The 26,167-nt window shown below is 45.8% G+C and overlaps 1 protein-coding gene across 17 annotated transcripts in view; it reads right to left on the reverse strand.

Annotated features, from left to right (window-relative positions):
* USP48 (ubiquitin specific peptidase 48) overlaps positions 1-26,167 on the reverse strand; it is a 250,247-nt gene that overhangs the window by 77,543 nt on the left and 146,537 nt on the right. For 8 of the 17 annotated variants that reach the window (XR_013625011.1, XR_013625014.1, XR_010986421.2 and 5 more), the window contains 5 exons: positions 25,911-26,035; positions 21,479-21,583; positions 21,217-21,278; positions 20,921-21,031; positions 8,357-8,405 (listed from right to left, as the gene is read on the reverse strand). Coding sequence is in view for 12 of the 17 variants with exons in the window: in XM_068131386.2 (XP_067987487.1) it covers positions 8,357-8,405; positions 20,921-21,031; positions 21,217-21,278; positions 21,479-21,583; positions 25,911-26,035 (452 nt within the window). In the remaining 5 variants the exon portion in view is untranslated. The remainder of the gene's footprint in view (positions 1-8,356; positions 8,406-20,920; positions 21,032-21,216; positions 21,279-21,478; positions 21,584-25,910; positions 26,036-26,167) is intronic. The other 9 variants (XR_013625012.1, XR_013625013.1, XM_078786944.1 and 6 more) reach the window with 3 other exon arrangements.

Raw genomic sequence — 26,167 nt, forward strand, 5'->3', positions numbered from 1 at the left:
ACCGGAGACTTAATATTTGGTAGCGCAGCCTTTGGACAAAATAACTGCAGTCAAGCACTTCCTATAGCCATGAATGAGCTTCCTCCACCTCTCTATTGGCAGTTTGACCCACTCTTATTGTGCAAACTGTTCCAGTTCTCCCAGATTTGAAGGGTACCTTCTCCAAACTGCTGTTTTCAAATCTCCCCACAGGTGTTCAATGGGATTTAAATCTGGACTCATTGCTGTCAACTTCAGAACAGTCCAGCATTTTGGCTTGAACCATTCCTGGGTGTTTTAAAAAAGTGTTTGGAGTCATTATCCTGCTGGAAGACCCATGACCTTTGACAGAGACCCAACATTCTGACACTGGGTTGAACATTGCGCTCCAAAATGCCTTGGTAATCTCCTGATTTCATGATGCCATGCACACATTCAAGGCACCCAGTGCCAGAGGCAGCACAGCAACCCCAAAACAAAACTGAACTTACTCAATGTTTGACTGTAGGGAAGGTGTTCTTTTCTTTAAAGGCATCATTTTGTTTTCTGTAAACATAGAGATGATGTGCTTTACCAAAAAGCTCGCATTTTTGTCTCATCTGTCCACAGGGCATTCTCCAAGGAGGATTTTGGCTTGTTTAGGTGTGTCTTGGAAAGCTCCAGTCGGGCTTTCTTATGTCTCCTTGGTTTCCTACCATAGAACCCCCTTTCAAGGAGTTGGTGACGGATGGTGCGAGTCGCGCCTTGTGTCTGTAGACAACAAACAACAACAACAGGCATTTTAAGGCCATTTTCCCTGCAAGAGCGGGGGTTAGCCTTGCGGTCCCCATGACAATCTTCTCCATTTTGCCCTATTTTCTGCATCTCCCCTTGTTAACCCCCTTGCCGCATTTCTTCTTCGACCATCTTTAGCCAAGCCTTTCTTGGTCTTTGCCGTCCTCTACTTCCTTCTACATTCATTCCCATCACTCTTTTCAACCAGTCACTTTCATCCTTCCTCAACACATGACCAAACCATCTCAACCTGTTTCTCTTCACAGCATCCATCACAGGCTCTATTCCCATCATCTTTTGCAATTCATCATTTGTCTTCCTCTCTCTCAACGATACTCCACACATCCACCGAACCATTCACATTTCCACCCTTTCCAGCCTTCGTTGCTGCTCTACGTTCATTACCCATGTCTCACTCATATAAATCATAACACTTGTCACACATGCAGCATCCACCTTTCCCTTCAGCTTCAACGACACTCCCCTCCTCGTCAGCACGCCACTCAGTTCCCGAAACCTCTTCCATGCACACCTCACTCGAGCAACCTTTGCCGAGTCTGATCCACCTTCTCCATTCAGCATGTCTCCAAGGTAACAAAATGTTTTCACACCTTCCAGCTTCACACCATCTCCAAGATCCAACTCAACATTTCCTCCATCTGCAGCTCCCTCTGTGCACACCTTACACTTGAATGTAGCTGCCACACTGGTTGATGACCCTCTCAAACCACTATATTTTTGATGAACCCACTCAGCGCACATTGTACATTGAATGGAATTCACTCCGACACCCTTCCTGCACACAGCACACGCCCACTTCCCAGTTCTTTCCACCTCACCACATGCTTTACCACTTGCCATCACCTTCGTTTTTCCGATATTCACCTTCAGACCTTTTGTCTCCATACATTCCTTCCACTTGTTCATCTTCTCCTTCAGTCCATCCATACTTTCTGCAATCAGCACCAGATCATCTGCATACAACAACTCCCACGGTAGACCCTCCTTTACGTTCTGAGCCAGCACCTCCATCACAGCTACAAATAGTAGTGGACTTAGTACCGACCCTTGATGCACTCCCACCTTCACCTCAAACTCACCACTGTTCCCGTCCTTCGTCCTTACAGCTGTGCGCGCTCTTTTGTACATTGCCATCACGACTCTGATCAACCATTCCTCCACTCCTAACTTCCTCAATGCCCATGTCACTACTTCACGTGGAACCCTATCGAATGCTTTCTCCAGATCTACAAACCCAAGAAACAACTTCTTCCTCTTCTCCATATACTTCTCCTGCAACTGCCTCACAATAAAAAGCGCGTCTGTCGTTCCTCTTCCTGGCATAAATCCAAACTGCATTTCGTCAATCTTCACTTTCTTCCTTATCCTCCTCTTCAACACCCTCTCCAATACCTTCATTCCATGCTCCAATAACTTTATCGCTCGATACGAGCCACAGTCCACAGGGTCACCTTTCCCCTTGTATAGAGGGACGAGGGTACTCAGTTCCCAATCCACTAGAATGCGGCCTTCTTTCACCACCAGATTGCAGATCTCTGTCATTCTCTTCACACCCCAATTTCCCGCTGCCTTCAACATATCTCCCGCAACTCCCGTCGGCCCTCCCACTTTTCTACTCTTCATTGCTTTTATCGCTTCCTCAACTTCCTTCTCGGTTATCTTCTCTGCCAGTCCAAAAACTGGGTTACTCTCTATGTTGCCATCCCATTCATTCTCTGCATTCAACAGTATTTCCATATATCTCTTCCATCTTCCTTTAATTCCATCTGGGTCCACAACGATTTGTCCCACTTCATCCTTCAAGCAACTCACCCCCATCACATCACACCTCTCTTTCGCTATCTGCTTTGCAATCCTGAATACTGCTCTCTGACCCTCTTCCGAATCCAAGCGCTCTCCGAACATTTTCCTACATGCCTCCTGTGCCTTTGCTACCTCTTTCTTTGCAGCCTTCTTGGCTGCCTTATAACTTTCATGCTCTGCCTTTTCTGCCCCCATACCCTTCGCCTTCTGCCACTCCTTGAACTTCTTCCTCTCCTCGTCAATCTTCTTTCCAACTTCATCATCCCACCACCATGTTTCCGAGTGCCTAGGTGGTCCTTTTGTCCATCCACATACCTCAGCAACGGCTCCCAACAGACTATCTTTTATTGACATCCAACCACTTTCAAGCTCAACCACATCATCCTCCACCATACTCAGCCTCTCTTTTAATGCCTCCCTCACTGTCACCTCTTTCAACCTCCACACCTTCATTCTCGGTTGGTACTTCACCCGCCGAGCTCTCCTCGCACCTTTCACCCTTATGTCGCAGACAACCAAGTGGTGCTGTGAAACAGCCTCCTCCCCCGGGATCACCTTTGTGTCCCGGAGGTGCCCCCTATCTCGCCTACGCACCAGCAGGTAGTCAACGGTTGTCGTCGACCCACCTGACGTGTATGTAACAAGCTTTTTATCTTCTTTCTGGAACTGAGTATTACAAATCAACAAATCAGCTCCATCAGCAAACTCCAAAATCCTTTCACCATCTTCATTTCTCACATCATATCCGTAACCCCCATGAACTCCCTCAAAACCGTCCATACTCCTTCCCACATGTCCATTTAGGTCTCCTCCTACCACAACAACTTCCTCATCTTTCACGTTTTCCATCAGCTTCTCTATTGCACACCAGAACTTGTCCTTCTCTTCATCGCTCCGAGCAACCTGCGGAGCATATCCCGAGATGATGTTCACCAAGAGCTTTCCAATCATCATTTTCACCATCATCAACCTTTCACTCACTCTAGTCACACTCACCACACTGTCTACAAACCCCTCAGAAAACAGGACACCAACACCATTCACGCCCTCCGGGCACCCTTGCCACACAAACTTGTATTTCTGTCCCTGCCTACCCTTCACCATTCTCACACCACTTCCCTTCCATCTCGTCTCCTGCACACAACATATGTCCACTCTTCTTCTGACTAATACTTCGACCACTTCTCCTGATCTCCCTGTCATTGTCCCTACATTCCATGTCCCAAATCTCAGAAACCGATCTCCACGTTGGGCATCAGACGTTTCGTCGTCATAAATGGAATGATTTCCACCCTTGCTTCGATCGGGTTCCCCACCTTGAGTTTTGACGAGAGGAAGTGGGGTCCCCCACGGGGTACTTTGGGCTGTGCCCTGCCCATATGTAGTCATAATTGTCATGGTTCTCTTTTTCAGGCAATGTTTTTATGGCCGGATGCCCTTCCTGACGCCAACCCTTTTAGTCGCCTCTTACGACACGCAGGGATACGGTGTACCTATTCTAAACCGGGGTACACACCGGGGAATCTGTTTCAGCTTGAATCTTGAAAAGCTGTCTGTCGGTCAGCTTGAATCTGTTTGGCAGTTGATCAAGGTCCTTTCTCCACCATTCAGACAATCCACTTTAATCTTTGATCAAGTTTTCTCTTGCGGCCACGTCCAATGAGGTTGGCTACAGTGCCATGGACCTTAAACTTCCTGATAGCATTGAGTACAGTGGACACAGGAACATCAATGTCTCTGGAGATGGACATGCAGCCTTGAGATTGTCCATGCTTGGCTACAATCTTGAGTCTGACCTCCTGAGACAATTCTCTGGTTTTCTTTCTTTTCTCCATGCCCATTGTGGTACACAGTGACAAAAAACAGCAGAATGACTCCGTTTCTCTATTCAAACTGGTTGAATGAGTGATTTTTACCTTCGCAAAAGCGGAAGGTTATGTTTTGATCGCTGTGTATTTATTTGTATGTCTGTGTGTGTGTATGTTAATCGCATAACTCAAAAAGTATTCAACCGAATTGCATGAAATTTGGTGGGATGATTGGTTATTATACGGGACACATTTGATTAGATTTTGGGAAACAGATTTGCTCAAATTCTGACTATTTTTAACTCGATCGTATTTCACTCAAAGTTATTAGCGACTGAAGAAGAAGATGTCCATCCAGGACGTCATCACTATAACGCGATCTCCCGCGATCATTTCAACCTCAAAAAAAATTATAATTGCAGATTTGACAATAGATGAGGCATATTAACAAACGAATGAAACAGATTTGCTCAAATTCTGACTATTTTTAACTCGATCGTATTTCACTCAAAGTTATGCGCGACTGAAGAAGAAGATGTCCATCCAGGACGTCATCACTATAACGCAATCTCCCGCGATCATTTCAACCTCAAAAAAAATTACAATTGCAGATTTGTCAAGAGATGAGGCATATTAACAAACGAATGAAACAGATTTGCTCAAATTCTGACTATTTTTAACTCGATCGTATTTCACTCAAAGTTATGAGCGACTGAAGAAGAGGATGTCCATCCAAGACGTCATCACTATAACGCGATCTCCCGCAATCATTTCAACCTCAAATGAAATTCAAATTGCAGATTTGTCAATCGGGGAGGCATATTAACAGACGAATGAAACAGATTTGCTCAAATTCTGATTTTTAAAAATCGATCGCATTTCACATAAAGTTTCACATCGCATACACTCCCATGCCAAGTACAGAACAGTAGCTGCGGCGAAGGTATGCGCTCTACCGAGTGCCCGGATTCTAGTTACATAATAGGAACATGCGACTCACCATAGGTGAATTCAATTCCAAAGTAAAGGAGAATCACCTGCTTGAAATCTAATTATTTCTTACAACTTCCAAAAGGTGCCAATAATATTGTCCGGGTCATTTTAGGATTTGTGTGGAATAATCTAAGATTTAGTAATTTTCAGCGTTTTTTGTTTTGTTCCACTGCAAACAAAAGAAATACATATGTGGATACAAAAATGTTTTTTAATTTCAACAATTTTCTGGAAGAAATTACATTATTTGAAAAAAGTGCAAGGGTGCCAATATTTTTGGCCACGACAGTAAATCCAGGATCACTGCTCACTTCCACTCATTCATTCCTCTTTTTCCCAACCTTTGTAATCAACTTCCTGATTCTCTTCAACCTCATTCTTCTCTCCATGTCTTCAAGACAGCTGTACACCACCATCTCAGATCATACCCAATCCAAAACCATGACCTTTTCTACACTCATTAACCCCACCCAATCCCCCCCTCATTCCAAATTTCCAGTTTTCCCTCTACTCCTGAGAGTTTCCTTCTGTATCCATCTTGTCCACCCTATGCATCCACTCCTGCCCCTCATTCCTCCCCACACCCATTGTTTGTCCAGGTCTGCCTCGATGTTGCCCTTCAACTCTGCTCTTGGTGCTTCCCCACTCTCTCAACTGTTCCTTTTGTCCTGTTGTAACCTGATCCATTCAGTGTACTAATTATATTAACCCTAACAACAACGAACCCAAACAATCTTCCACAAGCCTCGACTATGTCTACAACAAGTACAAAAAGTTTTAATTAAAACAAAAGCCGCGTCGATGTTACACAATGCCTAGATGCAGCTGTGCCTATAACGTCGATGTTATAAGCACAGGACATTCCTATTGATTCGATTACTTGATGTTATTTTTGTGCAAAGTGAAAATATATCTCGGCAATTTCCCGTGTGTGGCGACGAATTTTTAATATATCTCGGCATTTTCCCGTCTGTTATTTCAGGCGGTGTATGACTGACCATGCCGCGATTGAAAAAATATATATCTCGGCAATTTCCCGTGTGTGGCGACACGTGAACGAAGCTATGCTCCTCTCTCCACATTATTGTGACGACGTATAAATGAAATATTTCATCGTGACGATTGTCATCAAATGGCCGAATTTTTAATATATCTCGGCATTTTCCCGTCTGTTATTTCGGGCGGTGTATGACTGAGCATGCCGCGATTTAAACAAAATATATATATCTCGGCATTTTCCCGTCTCTTATTTCGGGCGGTGTATGACTGAGCATGCCGCGATTAAAAAAAAAAAATGTCAATGGACTTGAAGTTACAGGCCTTTGAGAATTCATTTCATCGCATTTTCTTCCCGTTTTTTTTCAACTGAGTCTAAAACTATGTTGGCGACTGTGAAAAATGAAATGATATATCGAATTTGATTTGAAAGAAAACTGTGTGAGAGGAAGACACCACGGGCCTACAAAACAGGCCTCAAAGCTATGCGAGTTAATAAAATGGTGGATATTTGTTTATATGAAGGCTCTCCCAGAATGGGTGGAGCTATGGTTCCCAGAATGGGTGGAGCTTTGAGGTTTTGTCTTCTCTGCAAGAACAACAACAAGAAGAAGAAGACGTGGTAACAACAACAACAGCAGAGTGCACTCTATGAGCAGCGTCTGCGACGCGGCTAAAAACATATGAAAAGCCCATCCCACTTCAGGTGGTGGACTATCTGCAGCTGTCTGGTGCAGTACCACCACCTGCCCCTTATATGTGTTTAGCAGAACATTGGTTCTGTTGCAACTTCTTGGGGCAGGCTGTCAGATGGAGAGTTTGTGGATTTTTGGGGATTCCTTCTGCCTTATTGGTTGTGTTCTTGGTTCTGCAGTGCCTTCTAGAAGGTACAGTTTGCAGTCAGTGTGTCCACAGGCTTGCCACCAGAATTTAGAGGCCCTAACCTGGTTGTAGTGTGAAAGGAGATGCCTCATCATCTGGCACATAATCTTGGGTCCCCTTCTCTGCCAGTACGCAACTGGAGCTGAACCAAGCACAGGATTACAGGAGGCCCTCCTGAGTCCACTAGTTTGCACTGCGGGTGCAATCTGGAATGATCCTTGTTTGTCTGCAAAATTACCTTAGGTCGCTTGTCCCTCTATTTTACAATGGGCTGGGCTGCAGCATCCCGATCCTGATGAGAATTTCCCATCTTCTTTCTTTCCTTTTCCAACAGGAAGCCCCTCTTAGTTTTTGGGCTCGACTTTCCCTTTGGTGTTAATAAAAATAGAAAGAAACTAGAATGGCACTCGGCATGTCCATTTGCCAGACTGTACAGTTTACACTTTGTATCCCACTGACAGGCCCGATGTGGATCCGGATCCTCAGCAAAATCTAATCAATTCGTCCTTGTCACACACCCAACCTATCCACCAAGTTTAGTCCAGATCCGTCCATACCATTTTGAAATATCATGCTCACAGACAAACAAACAAACAGGGGTGAATACATAACCTCCGTCCACCTTCCATGGCAGAGGAAATCAAAAGACTTCCCTCTCAAACAGATTGGCTACAAAACAAATAGATTGATATGGCACTATTTTCTTTAATCGCTATGGAAGCAATAGTGTTGGGTGGCAAATTGTGACAACCTTGCTAATATGCAGCTCTTTTGGACTAGTTGGAGAACAACAAACATGTGCACCTCATGGGTATAAAACAGAATAGATTTACCTTTGTGACGTGAATCCTCATGACTACATTGCAAACACTTTCAACATTTAATAGTGAGGAACAGAATATTTAAAACAACATGCCAACGACAACTGTCAAATCTAGCTTTGAACCCAGACTGGCTCAGATTTAATTTAAAAACTGTCATTCTGATTCTGTAACATCATTGGGACACTAGAACTCACAGCAAATCGTCCTATGGATGATAATGCAATGCTGGCTGTTCTGTATGTATTTCACTTGTACACGTTAAATAACCCACACTACCTTCTGAAAAGGCAGCTCTGTGTGCTGGCCGTTGCACAGGCAAAATTCCCTGTTCAGAGTGAAAATAAGATGTAAAAGTTAGTGAGAAAGAAAGGGATGTGGATTACAACTTAATGGTAAGAATGAAGGAAATATTCCCAAAAAATACATTTGCAGATAAAGTTAATGGGGTATTGGGGTAGACACAATGGGACAAATGGCCTTTTCTTATGTCAAATTTCCATTGTATATCGTTGTATAATATATTTGGGTCTGAATATTATATTCAGCTGCTGAATATTTATCGACCATCGAGTTATCGATTGACTCATCGCTAAAGGTTGATGACCTTGTCTAGTCTGAGTGGTGCCCCATAAGCTGTTAAGCTTAAGTATATGTGAATACTGTCATAAGTTCAATAAGAAACAAGAAATGGTGTATCACCAGTAGGCCAATCCGACATCGTGTCCACCGAGTAATATAATCCACTCGGGCGTCATCAATCGTCAGTGCCCATGATTATAATCAGCTCACTGTAATGAGTTTGATGATCAAGTCCCCAGGTGAAGAGAACGAACCGCTGCTGAAGATAGGGTCGCGAGCGCAACACATGGTACAAAGACTGCAGGTGAACAAAGCTGAACACCTCTGCTGAAGATCGGGTCGCAAGCGCAACATGTGGTATGAAGACTGCAAATGAACAAAGCTGAACACCTCTGCTGAAGATAGGGTTGCGTGCACAACACATGGTAAGAAGACTGCAGGTGAACAAAGCTGAACATCGCTGCTGAAGATAGGGTTGCGAGCGCAACATGTGGTACGAAGACTGCAGGTGAACAAAGCTGAACGCCTTTGCTGAAGATAGGGTTGCGCGCACAACACGTGGTACGAAGACTGCAGGTGAACAAAGCTGAACACCTCTGCTGAAGATAGGGTTGCGCGCACAACACGTGGTACAAAGACTGCAGGTGAACAAAGCTGAACACCTCTACTGAGGATAGGGTTGCGAGGACAACATGTGGTACGAAGACCCCAGGTGAAGAAAGATGAACACCGCAGAAGGAAGGACAGCGAATGCGGTTTAACTGGAATGAACTTGAGACCACAAGTAATTCGTAAAGCAGTCATAAAGTTGTAAAGCAGTCATAAAGTTGTAAAGCCGTCACAAAGTTGTAAAGCAGTCATAAAGTCGTAAAGCAGTCATAAAGTTGTAAAGCAGTCATAAAGTCGTAAAACAGTCAAAGTAGTAAAGCAGACAGCCGCTAACTGAAGTGGAGCATATCTCCACACTCTAGATAAAGCCTCTTACCACTTGCCTCCGTAAGCATGATGTCTAGCCACACCCCCAAGTAAAGTGTGGGGCCAAATGACTGATTAGCATCCAGATAAAAACCACATCTCCACTATTACAACGAACGAATCATGACCTTTCTTACCATGTGTAATACACGGATAAGTTAGGAAATCTTACTTCTAATTGGTGAGGAAAAGCCGATGACAAACAAGCGTTTCTGTCCTACTAACCAGTAAATCTAGTCGGTTTATCGGTTAAAAGAAATGTGATGGTTTCCCAAATACCAGAAACTATAAATTCAATTTGGAACAAAGATTTTTTTTTTTTAAACGGATCATTTTCTTTTGTAAAATATACACACAAGGAACTTTTGGCACAGGTGGAGCCCATTCGGCCCATCATGTCTGCGCTACACAAACTCCAGTATCGTCATCAGCCCATCTCATTCGATATCTCCCACACATTTGCCTTGGCCTAATAGCCTGTCCTGATTTATCAACTATCAACTCATGGTATCCAATGTTCCCTCCAAGACTGGCTTAAAGATTTCCTGTGTCAATCGGTTGCTTTGTCTGGAATACCAGCTCGCAATCAATCGGTTGCTTTGTTTGGAATATTGTTATGAATTTATCGTGGGTAGAAAGAACCACTTCGATGTCCATAAGTCAGGGACCTGTTTAGCCGAATGACGGGTAAGTGTATCTCCGTGCTCATACAAGGATGACCCTTGTGCTTATTATTGTAGGGATTATGTTAATTCCCCAACTAAAAAAACCTTGTGATCATCCCGTTGTCTCTTATGGCACTGCACATCGACACCAGTGAGGATGGCCCTAGTACACTAATTAAATCCCCCCCCCCCCCCCCCCCACAATAAAACCACCCAACAAGTCAGTTCGACATCACCGGCTCCATCACCAACTTGGATGGCAACATCGAGCAAGCAGGCAAAAGACACATGTAGAGGGGCAGCGATTGGACGAGACACCACCAAAAGGTAAACAGGAGGCAGGACGAAGCCCGCTGATTGGTAGAGGGAGGAGCGAGGAGAAGCGACATGCTGACTGGCCACAGACCTATGGCATGAAGGAGAGGCGACGCGGCCATTGGTGGAGTGCTCGGCCAGTGCTGTTGGCCTGCACTGAGTGGAGGAGGAGCACGTTGACGTCAGAGCCGGGATTATAAAAACAATTGGTGACCGACATTTTCACTCTTGCTCTGGTGCCTGCCTGTGAGTGTGTGCTGATGATTCTATTCTCCTCTTGGCGTTCTGGACCTCGGCGCAAGTGGTTGTGTGCCGGCTTCGTCTCCTCGTTCCCCTGTTCATTTGGCACCTGGGAACTGGGATTGAGAGAAGTAGCTGACGGGCGAGGCGGCGCGTGGACGAGAGTACGACTACGAGCGCTGTGGCGTGTCAGGACATCGAGGCCTGGTTCCCACCAAAGCGCATGCTTCGCGCCAACGACCGGAGGTTCCCGCCAATGCCCCGGACGACTTTTGGCGACCCTGACAAGACCCCACAAGCGGCTCGCAGCGAAGTGCAAGAATATTTTCTCCAACGTTCGACTATCTCCCCCACCCCCACCCCCCCCCCCCCCACCCCCTACCCCCATTGTCAACGTCGCACTTATAACCATATATCTATAAACGTGATATTTACGATGTCGATGTGTACGTAAAAGTGACAGAAAATACAGTGAATCACGCAGTGGAATTCACTGCTGTGGTTTGTAAAATTCAAAATATGTAAAAATGGTTTCCCGAAGACATAGAGAACCCCTACCCACGTGCATGAACTCTGCCATATTTGATGAATGCCCGGAGTTAAAGCTTGCTCGGCTAATCTGTTTCCTGGTAAAGATTTTAATCGCTAGGAACACGACATTTGGTGTCAGGAGTGTTGGATTCGAACCTAGCTGACACTCGGTGTCCGGAAGTTGCGAGTTCGACACCAGCTGAGGGCAAATTGCGCTCAGCTTTCGGTATTCAAAATTTTTAACGATTGTCTTTCCCTCATAGAGGGGGAGGTAGTCATAGTACCGGGGTGTCAAATTTTGTAGTTTATTGGGGTGTACGAAGCGCAACATCACGTTTTCGAAAAATTAAAAAAAAAAATTTTCTGAGGAAAAATAAACGCGTGGTGAACTACTTTCTCACCGCAGATGGCGGAAGCGAGTGAGATGGCCGATCAGGTTGGGGATGCTGAAGGCTATGGAAGTGGGCCAAAGATAAAGGGATTTGAGAATAGTGGTGGAACTTCCCCTGCTCCAGAGCGATCGAGCCAGGAGACGGGCCCTATGTCTTTCCAGGCCATGTTAAAATTATTAAGGGGCATGAGTGATATGAGGGGAATAAGTAAAGAGATCAATGAAATGAAAGAGGAAAGTGATGCTGGTAGTGAAAGATTGGATGCCCAGATTAAGGAAACGAAAACCCCATGTGAACAAACAAATGAAATAAAGAAAGAACAAAATAATGATCCACGTGGGGCACAGGAGAAGCCATGGATGGCAGAATTTGAATCTAAACGGGGGGAGTCAACAGTGGGAATGGAAGTGTGTGAGACCCAAGCTGATGCGCCTGGGGCACAGGAAACCGCAGATTTGGAAGTAAATAGGGAGTGTTTGAGGAAGGCCTGGAAGGTTGTCGGGCTGGTGTGGATGCAGGAATTTCCCGTGCACCAACGGGAAAAATTAGAATTTTTGCAGCACCAGGGCGGTGGTGCAGAGCAACAGGGGGTAACAATCTGGGAGGTCCGTGTAACGGAACTGGACCGGGTATTTATTGATGAAGGCCTGTTGGGCCCAGAACTGATTTGGGATAGAGATGTAAATGATTTGACCCAGCGGTTGAATACCTGTGACAGTACGATCGAGGGAGAGGTTGACCGAATCCAAGGGAGCTTGGGGTTGAGGTGAGTCAGTCGGTTGATGAGGTCAAGGTGACAGAGGGGACCCTCACCACAAACAACAATTGACCACCAGAGGCTCCGAAACTGGATACCCAGCAGGGGGAGTGTTTTGGCTCTGAGCTAGATTTGGACATGGGAGATTCGGGGAAATAAAGCCTCAGAAGAACTGGTCCCCGTAGGGAATTTCGAACAGCTGCAGGGAGGGGCAGAAGAACACGAGGAAGGGGTCGTTACCTGCAGCTGTGGTGGTTGGACACACGGGGCCAAATTGTTTTTGAAGAAAATCTAAAATAAAATTGAAATGGGGATTTGATGTGTAACAGGGATCTCGTGAGATCTTGCTGGCGACGGCACGATTTTTCGAAGCTGTACACGTTCTCCACATTTTCGAAGTTAAGCAATTGTTCACAATTGTATTTTTGTCGATACTGTATTTATCTTTTGGTGTGTGTACCAAAAGTGTGTCCCGAGGAAGATTCTCGGTGTTAATCTTTCATAAATTAATAGTTTCTGTTTTCCCCGCGTGTGCGGCCTTGTAGCCTGACGCTTCCCCCGTCGAAGTTTGTTCACTTAAGTTCCTTCCTTCACTGTTTTTGCTTGGTTCTTAGATTTTTCCTTTCTCCCCCGAACTTCACCAAACATCTACTCTTTGTCTAACCTTTAAACCCCCCCCCCCCCAAAAAACCGCAAACAAAAAAAACAAACATTTATTTCCCTCTCTCCACGTGTGCTGTTGTCTAATCGTGTGCTTCTGTCCACGTGCGCTGTCTCGTCCCGCCCCCATTATCTCCTTGCCTTCCACCTTTTGCCCTGTTCACGTGACTCGTGGCTGTCCCTCCAGGCCCTCTCCCCGTTGGTATTTTTGTGAATATAAGATTGTTCTTCACGGTTCTGTTTAAATATGTTTAAACTTTCCACTGCAGTGTTTTATTCAGTGGTATATTACAACACGCTGTTTTTCTTCCTTTTTAAAAGGCTGTTTTCAATTTTCTCTTCAACTCATTCCACTTCAAAAAAAAACTTCAATCTCTTATAATTCTTCCTCACTACATGCTTCAAATTCACATTCATTCCACCCCTCCTCCATCGTTCTTAAACGGATCGCTAACTTGAAAATCACAATAAACCCAATTTGTTATAAATGTTTGTCGATCATTAATCATCCACTTTCTAAACTCCCCCCTTTTGCCCCTCCCCTCCAAATCTCCCCCCTCGCCCTTCCCCTCCTAAACTCCCCCCTCACCCCTCCCCTTCAAATCTCCCACCCTACCATCCCTCTCCAATTCTCCCCCCTACCCCCTCCTCCTCAAAGTTGCCTCCTCCACACTTCGTCTCCCTTCTATCTCATACCTCCAGCTCCCCCAACCTTCTACTTTCCTCTGCGCCCCCCCCCCCCCTTTAAACAACCGCTCACTGTGCGTCATCCCATCACCATCAAACCTTTCGTCCTCCTCATCCTTCCCTTTCTTGTAACTCTTCTGTAATCTCTGACACACTATCAACTGCTCTCTCTTCCTCCCCCTCTCATCCTTCATCTGACCCTACCCCTCCCCTCCCCTGTCCTGCACATGATGCTCCCCCTCTCACCTCATTAACGGTATGGACCTCAAACATCCGGGGCCTTCGCTCAAACCTGATTGATCTCTCCATTCAGGTTGCTTCTGACAATCCAGACTTGATCTGCTCAACAGAAACTTTCCTCCTTCAAGATATCTCTGATTCCTTAATATCTCTTCCTCGTTACTCCCTCCTCCAGTACGATAGACCTGAGCCTCGTCCTGGTGGTGGGGTTGCTATCTTTATCAAAAACTCTCTTCCTCACTCTCCTTGCACTGCTCTCTCTCCACCCCACCCCCAGGAGTACCTCTGGCTACGGCTTCCTCTCCGCTCCCACCTTTTGTTCAAATGTGTTCTGTACCGTCCTCCAAACAGTGATGACTCCATTTACATTTCGCTGTCTGACAACATGGACCAACTTCCAGGAACTCATCCAAACTCTCTCTTCCTCATATGTGGCAACTTCAACTGTCATCATGGCAGCTGGCTGGGTGTGGGTTCCTCTCTCACGAGCCATGGCACCTCAGCAAAGGACTTCTGCGACTCATTGGGACTGATACATTCTGCCAATTTCCCGACCCGGATCTCAGTCAATGGAGTATCTTCTCTTCTAGACTTGATTATGACAAACTTCCCTGCAAATGTCTGATGCTCTTCTTCTCCTCCAATCGGTTCTTCTGATCATGTGCTTGTTAAAGTGGACATCTCTCTGGCCATTCTCAGAGGGCCTCCTCAGCGCCGACGAGTCTGACATTTCACTCAGGCTGACTGGCACGGTCTGCAAGCAGCCATAAATCATCTGGACTGGTCTCCCATCTCTATTGCCTCTAACATCAATTCTTCCTGGGAATTCTTCCATGAAGCAAACTGCGTGCACAGATTTATCCCATCTCGTCTTCAGTTGTTTTACCCTTCCTCCCGTCCATGGTACACTGAATCTTGTGGTGAGGCAGTGCCCTGAAACAACTTGCCTTTGCCTCTTGGAAGGCAAATCCAACTGAAGGCAATCTCATTTCCTTCCACCAAGCTCAGAACAAGTGTGTGTCTACCCTCAGGAGTGCCAGGAAGCACTATCTCTCCACACTCAAGATTGAACTCTCAAACCTGTCTCCTTCCTCCAAATCCTGGTGGCGTCTGGTCAAATCCGTTTCTGGTGTTTGTTCCCCCTCCATCCCCTCCCTTACCTCAAATAGCGACACAGTTGACACCGCACGTGACAAAGCCGAATGCCTCAACTCTGTGTTTGCCTCAAAATCTTGTGTCCCAAACCCATCTCTCTCTGTTCCCACCTTACGCAGTCGAACCCAACTGCTCCTGGACTCTGTGTCCTTCTCTTCTGACAAGGTGGAGAAGTTTTTGTCAAACCTCGACTGATTCTGCAACTGGACCAGACGGCATCAGCCCACAGGTCCTAAAATCCTGCTTTGCCGCTCTATCTCACCCTCTCTCTGTTCTTTTCACCCTCTCTTTTGCTCAAGGTCATCTGCCAGCATCTTGGAAATCAGTAAACATTGCCACTTTACACAAAAAAGGTGCAAAAACAGATCCTTGCAACTACAGACCAATCAGCCTGCTCCCAATTATCAGCAAAGTCATGGAATCCATCATTGCTTTGGATATCAAATCCTTCATCTTCTCCAATGGCTTGATCTCCGATCATCAATTTGGATTCAGACCAGGTCATTATACTCTGGACATGTTGCTTCTGCTGTCTCAACAATGGATGGAGGTCCTCAATGCCAAACAGGAAATCAGAGCTGTCTCCCTTGACATATCACGTGCCTTCGATACGGTCTGGCACCCAGCTCTGCTCACCAAACTCTCCTCCTATGGTATCCATGGAAACCTCCACGCATGGCTTGCGGACTTCCTCTCTGGCCGTAGTGAACGTGTGGCCCTGAATGGATTTCTCTCATCTCCCCTTCCTGTTCTGGCTGGAGTTCCCCAAGGTAGTGTTCTGGGCCCTATGCTATTTCTGGTCTTCATCAATGATCTCTCCGACTCTCTGGAAAATCCTCTCTATCTCTTTGTTGATGACTCCACTCTCTGCTGCTCCATTCCTCATCCCACAGATCGGCAGTCTGCAGCATCCTCACTCTCTGCAGACCTGGACAAAATCACAGACTGGTCAAACAAGTGGAACATGTCTTTCAATCCTGACAAATCTCACACTCTTACTATGTCTCTCCGAAAAGACCGACTGGAAAACTCTCCCATCTACTTGCTCAACAATCCTCTCCAAGAAGTTCTGTCGCTCATGATTTTGGGTCTCACTATCTGCCATGATCTTTCTTGGGAAAACCACATTTCCAAGCTGGCCTCCAAAGGCAGTCGCCAACTGGGCATCCTCCGTCGTGCGAAGTCCTTCCTTGGCAAACCTGAGCTCCTCACCACATACAAGGCTTTCATCCACAGCTCAATGGAATACTGTTCCCTCCTCCTCTGGACCGGTGCTCCTACCTCACACATAGCTTCACGCTGTTGAAACCAAAGCTTTCAGAATCATTGGAATCTCCCACGATGAAGCTAACTCCAAGGGCCTTTCACTCACTCACCGCAGACAGGTTGGTGGTCTTTCTGTCTTCTACCGACTCCTCTCCGACCTTGCTCCCCCAGCTCTCTCTGTGCTCTGTCCCCCAAATATTGTTACACGTGATTGGTGGGAGTTGGTCCCGGGCTGTGGAATTTGGACCAGGAGAGGTCATTGTGGTTGGACTCGGGGAAAAGGTGCCCCTTTCAAAATTGGTTCAGGCCAACCAGCTGGGTGGCTGTGCTGGCAAGATTTGGACGTGGGGTCCGACCATGGGTGGCAGGGTACGACCTGGGCCCCACAGGGGGTCTGGTGGAATGTGGCGTCCCTTGTCCATCGGGGTGCTGCCCGAGCGGGTGTCTCTGGCCGGCAGGGTCACCGGACCCTGGTGGGGGTTAAGACCTCCGGGGGTCCGAGGTTGTTTCTCAGAGGTACCTGGGATGGTGTATTATGAGGACCACTCGGGGGAGGTGTTGTCGGCCGCGCTTTGGTGGCGTCACCGCAGACAGCCAACATGGGCCTGATGTGGTGACCGCACGGGCATGCGGCCTCACAGCCTCTCCCTGAGACTCTGGGACAGCCAACATGTGGTGACCTGCCATGCTGTGCTGGTCTATGGACGCAGGTCGAACCGCATGGACAGGAATGTTATTATATAGCCCACCGGACAGCCATTGGAGCATCTGTGGAACGTGACGGTGTGAGAGTGATCTTCCACAGATGTTCCGTTATGATTTGTGGACTCTTGGCTTGGGAAGAGAGCCATGGAGTGATGAATGGGAATTTGTAACAAGCCGAGCATATGGGCCACGCTCGGCTGGCATGTGTATGGAGAAGCATCCTTCTTTCGTGAGATTAGTAAATTGTGAAAAATATTTGGCATGGGTAATCTGAGGGTTAGATGTAAATTTAAGGGTGGATTTTGTGAGGCCAAGGTGGACACTGACAGCAGTGACACCATTATTGATCCAGGTGTGTTAGACCAAAGTGTTGGAGGCTGGGATAAAAATTGATAGAGTAGCAGGACACAGCCTTCAACTGGCTGCGGGGGCGACGGCGCCGATGTTTTGGATGCGGGGTTGTGGAGATGTAGTTGGGTAGTCTGGGGGTCAACATGGTGCTGTGGATGTCCGAGGTGTGTAGACCATGTCCTCTGGGTGAGTCTCCTGGTGGAGCATGGCTGTCTGCTGGACCTTGGCGTGGTCAAGTGTGGTTGGGCACTGGGGGCTGCAGTTGTGTGGACTGGGGGATGTGGGCGGTGTGGGGGACATGATGACGATGCCACACACTGCGACCGTTCCCCCCGGGGCCGAGGTTTGTGGGAGTGGTCGAGTTGACAGCAGGTTCTCACCACATTGGCCAGCTCGGGCCAGCTGCAGCCGTGTTCCTCGCAGGGGGGGGGGGGGGGGGCAAAGGATGGATGGTGGGTCGCACCCTTTTGGGCACTCGTGGGCCACGTTGGCATTTTGGCTGCTCAAGTTGTCCCGATGGCCCTTGCACGTTAGAGGTGCGGAGCTGTCGTAGCCAAATGTAGTCGTGTTGTGCAGATCACCGTTGGAGGTGGATCCACATACTTGCCAGTACAGTGGAAGAAAAGGAAATTTGGTGAGTTTGATAGGCCCAATGGGATACATTTTGGGATTTTGTAGGGTGGATGGCACTCTTGGACCTGACCAACCAGCAAATACCTGCACATCAAGGTGGAGGTAAGGCTTTGATGTTTACTGTCCAAGGCTTCAGGGCTTGCTTTTTTAATTGGAACATGTGATTTGGAGTAAGGGGTGGGTGAGAGTGATGGCCATGGCTGGTGAGGGGATGGAATGTGTACCACACCGTGTATTGTGGGTGGCGTTTGTTTATGTGGAGGTTTTGTGTTTTTATGTGGTCGTGGACAATGGAAGTTGAATACGAGTGACTGTGATTATTGAAATGTGTTGGTGAAATGTGAATGAGGATGTCACATGGAAGCAGGCCATGGCAGCAACTTTTGGAAAAATCTTGTGACATCTTCTCTGGACATATGTGGTTGAGAACTGAATGGCAGCGGGGGAGGAAATGTTTTTGTGGATTTTGTGGGTGGGGAAGGTGTGTGTGTCTGCAGGTACGGATAAAGCTCTGGAGGAGCGATGACTTCGGCCCTCCTCTGCAGTAATTACCCTTGGCAGCCAGTGGTGTGTGGAAATTGGAGCCCGTCAGTGGTGGGGGTCTGTTTGGGCGCCCTGGGGTGAGAGACTCCCGGCGACCCGTGAGGCTGTGTGGAAGCCTGAGGCGACGAAGCCTGGTGTGTGGAGACCCCCTCCAGCGGGACGACAGGGTAAGGAGCTGTTTGGCTGTGATGGGGCTTAGAGGTAAAGGGGGGGGGGGGGTGAGGGGGGCGAATAAGTCTCTTACCTGTTTTTTTACCTCCCCAATCCCAGCTCTTACCTGTTTTTGAAGTTTGACTTGCAATTGAGAGTTTGCTACAGTATCTATCTTGTTCACCCCTGTGTCCTCCCCTTGCTCTCATTCTTCCCCACATACCATATTTATCCAAGTCTCCCTCTATTTTGTCCCACAATCTTGCTCTTGTTAGTAGACCCCCACCCCCCATATACCATGTGTAAAAAGAGCTCCATTACAAGCCTTAAACCATGACAAAAAAACAAAAACAAGTAGACGTCATGCAGAGCACGATACTTGCAAAATCCACACACCCCCTCCCCCCCCCACAAAAACAAGGTTGCCATTGATCCAGCAAAATGTCCATTTCATCAAGATTAAAACGGACGATATTGATCAAAGTTCGGGTCAATAGGATGAAAAGTGATGATTTTTCAGATGAAAATTGATGATTTTAGAAGTTTGGCCTATAATTGACCTTTGAGCTTTTGACCACAAAAATAGTTTGTTTCCCAATTCAGTGAAGCACTATGTAAATGCTGTTAAATTTTCAAGTCAATTGGATAAAATTGATGATTTGAGGTTTGACCTTGAGTTGACCTTTGACCTAAATATCGTTGGTTTCCCTATTTAATGACAATGTGCAAATGCTGTTCTGCTTTTTAGTAAATCGGATGAAAATTTATGGTTTTTCAGGTGAAAATGTATGATTTTGGAAGTTTGACCTCGAGTTTACCTTTGACCTTTTGACCTCAAAATAGCTTGCTATACCAATTTAGTCACTATACAAATGCTGTTCAATTATCAAGTCAATCGGATGAAAAGTAATGATTTTTCAGATGAAAATAGATGATTTTAAGAGTTTGACCTAGAGTTAACCTTTCACCTTTTGACCTCAAAAATAGTTAATTTCCCCAATGCACTGAAGCACTATGCAAATGCTGTTAAATTGCCAAATCAATTGGATGAAAATTGACGATTTTGGAAGTTTGACCTCGAGTTGACCTTTGAACTTTTGACCTTAAAAGTCGTTGGTTTACCAATTAGTGAGTCCATATACAAATGCTGTTCAATTTCCAAGTCAATCGGATTAAAATTGACGGTTTTTCAGGTGAAAATTTATGATTTTGGAAGTTTGACCTCGAGTTGACCTTTGACCTTTTGACCTCAAAATGTTTTACCAGTTTTGTGACAATATAAAAATGCTGTTCAATTTTCAAATCAATCAGATGAAAAATGGTGATTTTAGAAAATTGCCCTTCAGGTGACCTTTGATCTCAAAATCAATCGGCTTCTCAATTGTGACGACCTATACAAATTGGTGAAGTTTCATGACGATCGGCTTAGAATTGTGACCAGTAGGCGAGTGACAAAAAGACATACAGACAGACAAACAGACAGAATAACAAATGCAACCGACCAATATACTTGTTGCAAGTAATAAAGCAGGTGGCGGCCGGTATGTGGAGGTATGAATAGTGGCCGGCCACTCGGGTTGAAAGGGTTAATATTCCCGTCAGTGAATCGATTGAATGGTCTGGCAATGAATGGTACCTTTGCCAGTAAATAAATAAATTAAAAGAAGATTCACTTCTTTGTTAAATGCTGATTTAAAAAATACCCCTCAAAGAAACAAAACGCAAATGTGATGGAACAAAATAAAGAAAATTCGTTGCAAAGACATATTTGCTGATTATAATAACAAATTGTTGCTGATTTTTATTCTTGATGGCATCTTTCATTGTGTTTGAACAAGGGCCGTTTCTTGGAATTCAAAACAAAGGAAATCTACATGCCAAAATTGATGGAATTCACCATCTCATGATGCATATTTGTTTTCTCACACTCACAATGAAGTCCAATCTCTATGTTTCATGCTCTCCCAATCCCATAAATTATAATTTGCAAACTCACTTTGCTGTATTGCTGGGGGGAAGGCTGTGGAGGCCAATGATAAGCTTCTGGTGTGCACAGAGTAGGCTCTTATTTTCAACTGACAATATCTGCCTTTCTCGTTCAGGATGACTGTATCAAAGAAAAGCACACATTGGAAAAAATATAATTTTAAGCCCTCTGTGCCAAAGTCAGAAAAAAATGCCAAAAAGCCAGCAAAAAACAGCACCACAGTAAATCCAGCTTTCGCAATGTGAAAGGTGCACACCATGGCACATGGATGGCCAGCTCTTAAATTGCATTTGTAATCAATTCACCTGACAAACTTTCTCCACTCATCCAGAAATGAGCACGTGACCACATACAGCATGTCTGTATCCTGTTAAAAAAACAAAAACATAAATGAGCATGATGTTCATCAAATGAAGACTTGCACTTAAATGTATAGAACAGCCAAATAAAAATCCCAGACTTTCCTTTAGAAATGCATTCCATCTTTTAAAGTTTCAGGTCCAAATGGAAAAAGGCAGAGTAAAGTCATGTCACAGGGGTACTTTGATATCTACATATATGTCATACCAATGGCCAGCAATGAAGGTCAGGTCTGTTGCAGTTTTGCAATGAGGAGAGGAGGGTAGTGGACTGCTCACTGGCCACCAACTGCTTCACTTCTTCTGCCTGATCCTTGCAGCCAAGCAATTTTTCAAAAGATCAATCAAGGTTATTTTCTTTTTTTTAAAGGAACAATTACAATTACACAAAAATCGACAAAATCAAACTTTTTTCTCTCATAAAACATGCAAACACACTTTTCTGGACAAGTTTTTCAAGCTGATTCCAAATCTGCTTTTGGTTTTCCTCGAGCACTTTAAGTTGTTTTTCTTTTACTAGTCAAGTATATTTTACTAGTCAAGAAGATTATTATGGACACTGCGTCCAAAACAGTCCTTGGAGCGAGCTATGTCATCTGGCTATGCAGAAGCTCAAAGGCCTTCAGACAAATAGAATTACTGCCCACACCAGAAATATGCTCTGAGGGAAATGGGATGGTTGAGCGCTCATAAAACCAGTTTAACCCACCAAAATCTGGTCTGAACTCCAGAAACCTCAGAGTATAGTTTTGAGTTTAGTATAGTTTCAGATTATTGTACCAGACAGAGATATTCTGCAACAAGGTGAAGATGTTTTCCGAAAGTAATCATTATTTCAGGAGTGCTCATCCTAAAAGGGGCGATTGGAAGGCTCCGAAGATGACTGTGCTGGTGTGTCATCAATGGATGACCCTTTCAATTGTAGTAAAATAACGGTTTTAAAGATCTTTCAAATAAAAACGCCAGAAGCTTAGAACTAATAAAGCAGTCTTAAAATGATGTCACAGTTTAGGAGATGGAGGCTTTATTGATCACCAATGAATGCAGCATCAATCGGCATGGTACATAGCCATATGGGTGGACTCGTCTTCACCATAACACTGCACCCTCTCGCGTGCTACACACACTTCCCAGCGGCTGCGCTTAACAGCTCTGATTATATACACCACCCTATATATGAGGGGCAGTCAATAAGTAACCTTAAAATATTTTTCACAATTTGTTTATTGAATGTACGTGTGTAACAGCTGTGTTATTTTTCAACATAATCTCCATTGCGTTCAATGCCTTTTTTAAGCGCTTTACTAAGGCCTGGATTCCTCTAGAAAAAAATATATTTTGGCTGCTTGTGCAGCCATTCGTGCACCGCCTCTTGGACCTCTTAGTCAGATAGGAAAGTGGTTCCACCAAGTGCCTCTAAGTGACCCAAAGATGTGGCAATCCGAAGGGGCGAGGTCTGGCGAGTAGGGTGGATGAGGAAGACACTCAAAATGCAGGTCCTCAATTGTTGCAGCTGTAGCGCAGGCAGTATGGGGCCGAGCATTGTCATGCTGCAGCAAAACACCGGCAGTGAGTAGTCCACGACGTTTTGATCTGATTGCTGGTTTCAGATGATTTTTAAGGAGGTCGCAGTATGATGCACTGGTGACTGGGGTCCTTCTGGGCATGTAATGCTCTACAAGTGGGCCTAGGCTATCCCAGAAGAGCGTCAGCATCACTTTTCCAGCGGACGGCTGTGTGTGGAATTTTTGGGCTTCGGTGAAGTTCATTGGAGCCACTCTTTGCTTGCCCTCTTCGTTTCTGGCTGAAAGTAGTGGACCCAGCTTTCATCCCCAGTCACTAAGCACTGTAAGAAAGCATCACCTACTGTTTCATAACGTCGCAGAAGTTCTTCACATGCGTCCACTCGTCGTTCTTTCAGTTCTGGGGTGAGTTGTCTCGGCACCCACCTTGCAGACACTTGGTGGAACCCCAGCACGTTGTGAACGATATGGTGTGCTGAACCATGGCTAATGTTCAATTAGGAGACCACTTCATCCAGCGTAATGCAACGGTTTTCCCTTAGCACGCGCTCAACTCCTGCAACTATTTCTGATGTGTCGGCTGGCTGTGTGAAGCCGGACCGAGCGAGCAGCATCTGCCACACTGGACACACCACTTTTAAACTTACTGTTCTTGTCGTACACCTGCTGCAGCGATAAACATGCGTCACCACATTGCATCTTCATTCTACGATGGATTTCACTGGGATTCACACCCTCACTTCCTAAGAAATGGATGACAGAACGTTGCTCCTCCCTGCTGCGTGCTTCTAAGGGAGCAGCCATCTTGGAACTGCTCAACTGACGTCATACGCTCAATGTTGCCAGATCTAAAACAAGCAAAACATGACTCTTACCCATAGATATAACATATGTCGTCGACAACCACACACATTACATTCTCGAATTTATATCGCCATTTTAAAGTTACTTATTAACTGGCAATCACAGCTTGTCCACGTACTGCCAAACTGTAAATTATTGGAAGTATTATGAAGGGGATTTGTGTTTTATAGTGTTCAAGTATATTGTTACGGTACGCGGTTAAAGATGGTATGTTTGCCGAGCGGAGGCTCCGCGACCGAACAGTGCTTCCCTGATTAAAACCCGATTCACCCCAAACTTTGGCCGTATCGCGCCGCAGCTACCCAATATGGAAACCTCTAAAGCGACCGAATGCAAAGAGGAAGAAGACGTACAGAAGAGTAACTGGGTTTATTATTTACACACATATAAGCAAGAAGAAAGCAGTCACGTTTATTTACAGGGACATGAGACGCAGGTGACACAGTGAAATCTTTAGCTTATCTAACAGGCTTACTTACTACCCAGGGACAAGACAAAAGACAGACTACGAACACACTTACACGGGGAATGATGATAGGGATGGCAGGTGGATGGCTGGCGGGATAGGGAAGTCCAACTGGTCCTGCAGCACGATCGGCTCGTTGGGCAGCCGCCGTTCCTTTGCGGCCCTGCTCCAAACTGCCGTCCAGGCCCACGCTGCTGTGGCTGCAGTTTCGGTGGCTCGAGCTGCTGTAGATGCAGTTTCGGTGGCTCAAGCTGCTGTAGATGCAGTTTCGGTGGCTCAAACTGCTGTAGGTGCAGTTTCGGTGGCTCAAGCTCGCAGCTCAGCTCTGACGCCCCAGCTCTTGTCTCCTCCCTCCTTGTCTCAACTCTGTCAAAGCTCATCTCCTCTCGGGGAACGCCCCGCCGCGGGTTATATAGGCCCCGCCCCTCAACCTTTGCGAACCTCCCCCAAACGTTCTCTCTCCGCCCTCTCAAGCCAAACCCCTTGTTCATGGTTGGTCGAGTGGGGCTGGCTCACTCCTCCCCTCTCTGACGAGGTGGAGACACGCCTTTCTTCCCCAACCCTGCCTCGTGGCCAATGGTGGCAATTGGAGAGGATGTAATTGGCAATGGCACTCGAGGCCTGGCAATGACGAAAGGGGAAATGAAAGTTTTGGGAATGGGAATGAAGGGAATCTACTCTTATTTCACTCGGTGCAATGGAGTGTCATTCTAATGGAAGACAAGGCCTTACTCTAAAACACATAATAAGATATAAGCTATTGAACAGGGGTATTCTATGATTGGCTGACGGGTATGCTTTATGGACTAATTACCGAGACGCCCTTTTTACCTTTATACAACTCTGGAGGCAAGAGGGGCCATATCCAACCAATGGTACACAGCAGTTTACCACAATCCAATACACACAATCAAAAAAATGCCATCCTCATATCCGCAACAATATAATTCACTTTACATGAAGGTTTAAAGAGTTTTAAAATATAACATTCAATTGAAATCAAGTTGTTCCTCGATCATAAACTGAAAAATCGTAAAGACATGACAGACGGATGGACGGAGATAAACTAATTGCTTAACCCTGCTTTACGCTTCGCGTGTGCAGGGTAATTGTCCAGTTGTATCCAGCTCCATCAGCTATATCCAGAGTCTGATCAGGCCGTTCTTTAATCTTTGTCATTTCTCAGTGCTCCCTCCCAAACTTCCACCACTTGGCCAGGACCATTGGAGTGTGTTGGACGCCCCGGTGGGTGTGTCGCGCCAGGTGGCGTCCTCCCTCTCGGACTGGGTGGTTGTCATGGGGCGCCATTTCTACCCCGGTTACGAAATGTGGGACTTGTGTGAAAATTCCGTTGCTTGCCTGATATATGTATTTTTAAGGTGTTTGTTACAAAGAAAAATACGTTTTCTTGTGAGTGACTTCATCATGTTGTTGTCTTTTTCTGAAGCTTAAAACGTCGCTTAAAAACTCAAAATGAATAACCCCCCAACCCCTCCAGGTCCACTGGTTAACCTGCCACCCTTCTTAGCTTTTTTCCCCCGGCCCACCAGCTCTCCTGCCTCCCCTCTTTTCCCCCACCTGTGCTTGGAGCCATTCTGATTCGTATCATAAGAAGCTTCTGCAATTGTAACGACATAGCATGGTAATCTTCAATAAAATACTAACAATCCCGGTTAAGTAATCATCAATAGCTGCAAATGTTACCTTAAAAAGAAGAGAGTGAAATTAAGCAGGTTTAAAGTGAAAATGGTTAAGGAATTCCAAGATGCTGAAAGAGCATCTCTAACCTGGCACTGCTGGCACGGCTGAATGTCGTGTGCGTACTCAGGGCAGGATGGAAAGTAGGCACGCAAGATATTCCAAATTTCTGATGACACCAGCTCTCTCTTTCCAATCTGATTTGTCATTTGTCCTGATACACACAACACAAAACAATAAAAGAAGATGAACTAGATTGGTTAACACACAACTCGGGTTTATTATGAACTCTAAAATTTTTTAAATCAACCTCATAAATGATGCATGCCAAGACACCTTTTTAGAG

This window comes from Myxine glutinosa, chromosome 11 (genome assembly GCF_964187855.1).
Source record: "Myxine glutinosa chromosome 11, kmMyxGlut1.1, whole genome shotgun sequence".
NCBI classification, from domain to species: domain Eukaryota; kingdom Metazoa; phylum Chordata; class Myxini; order Myxiniformes; family Myxinidae; genus Myxine; species Myxine glutinosa.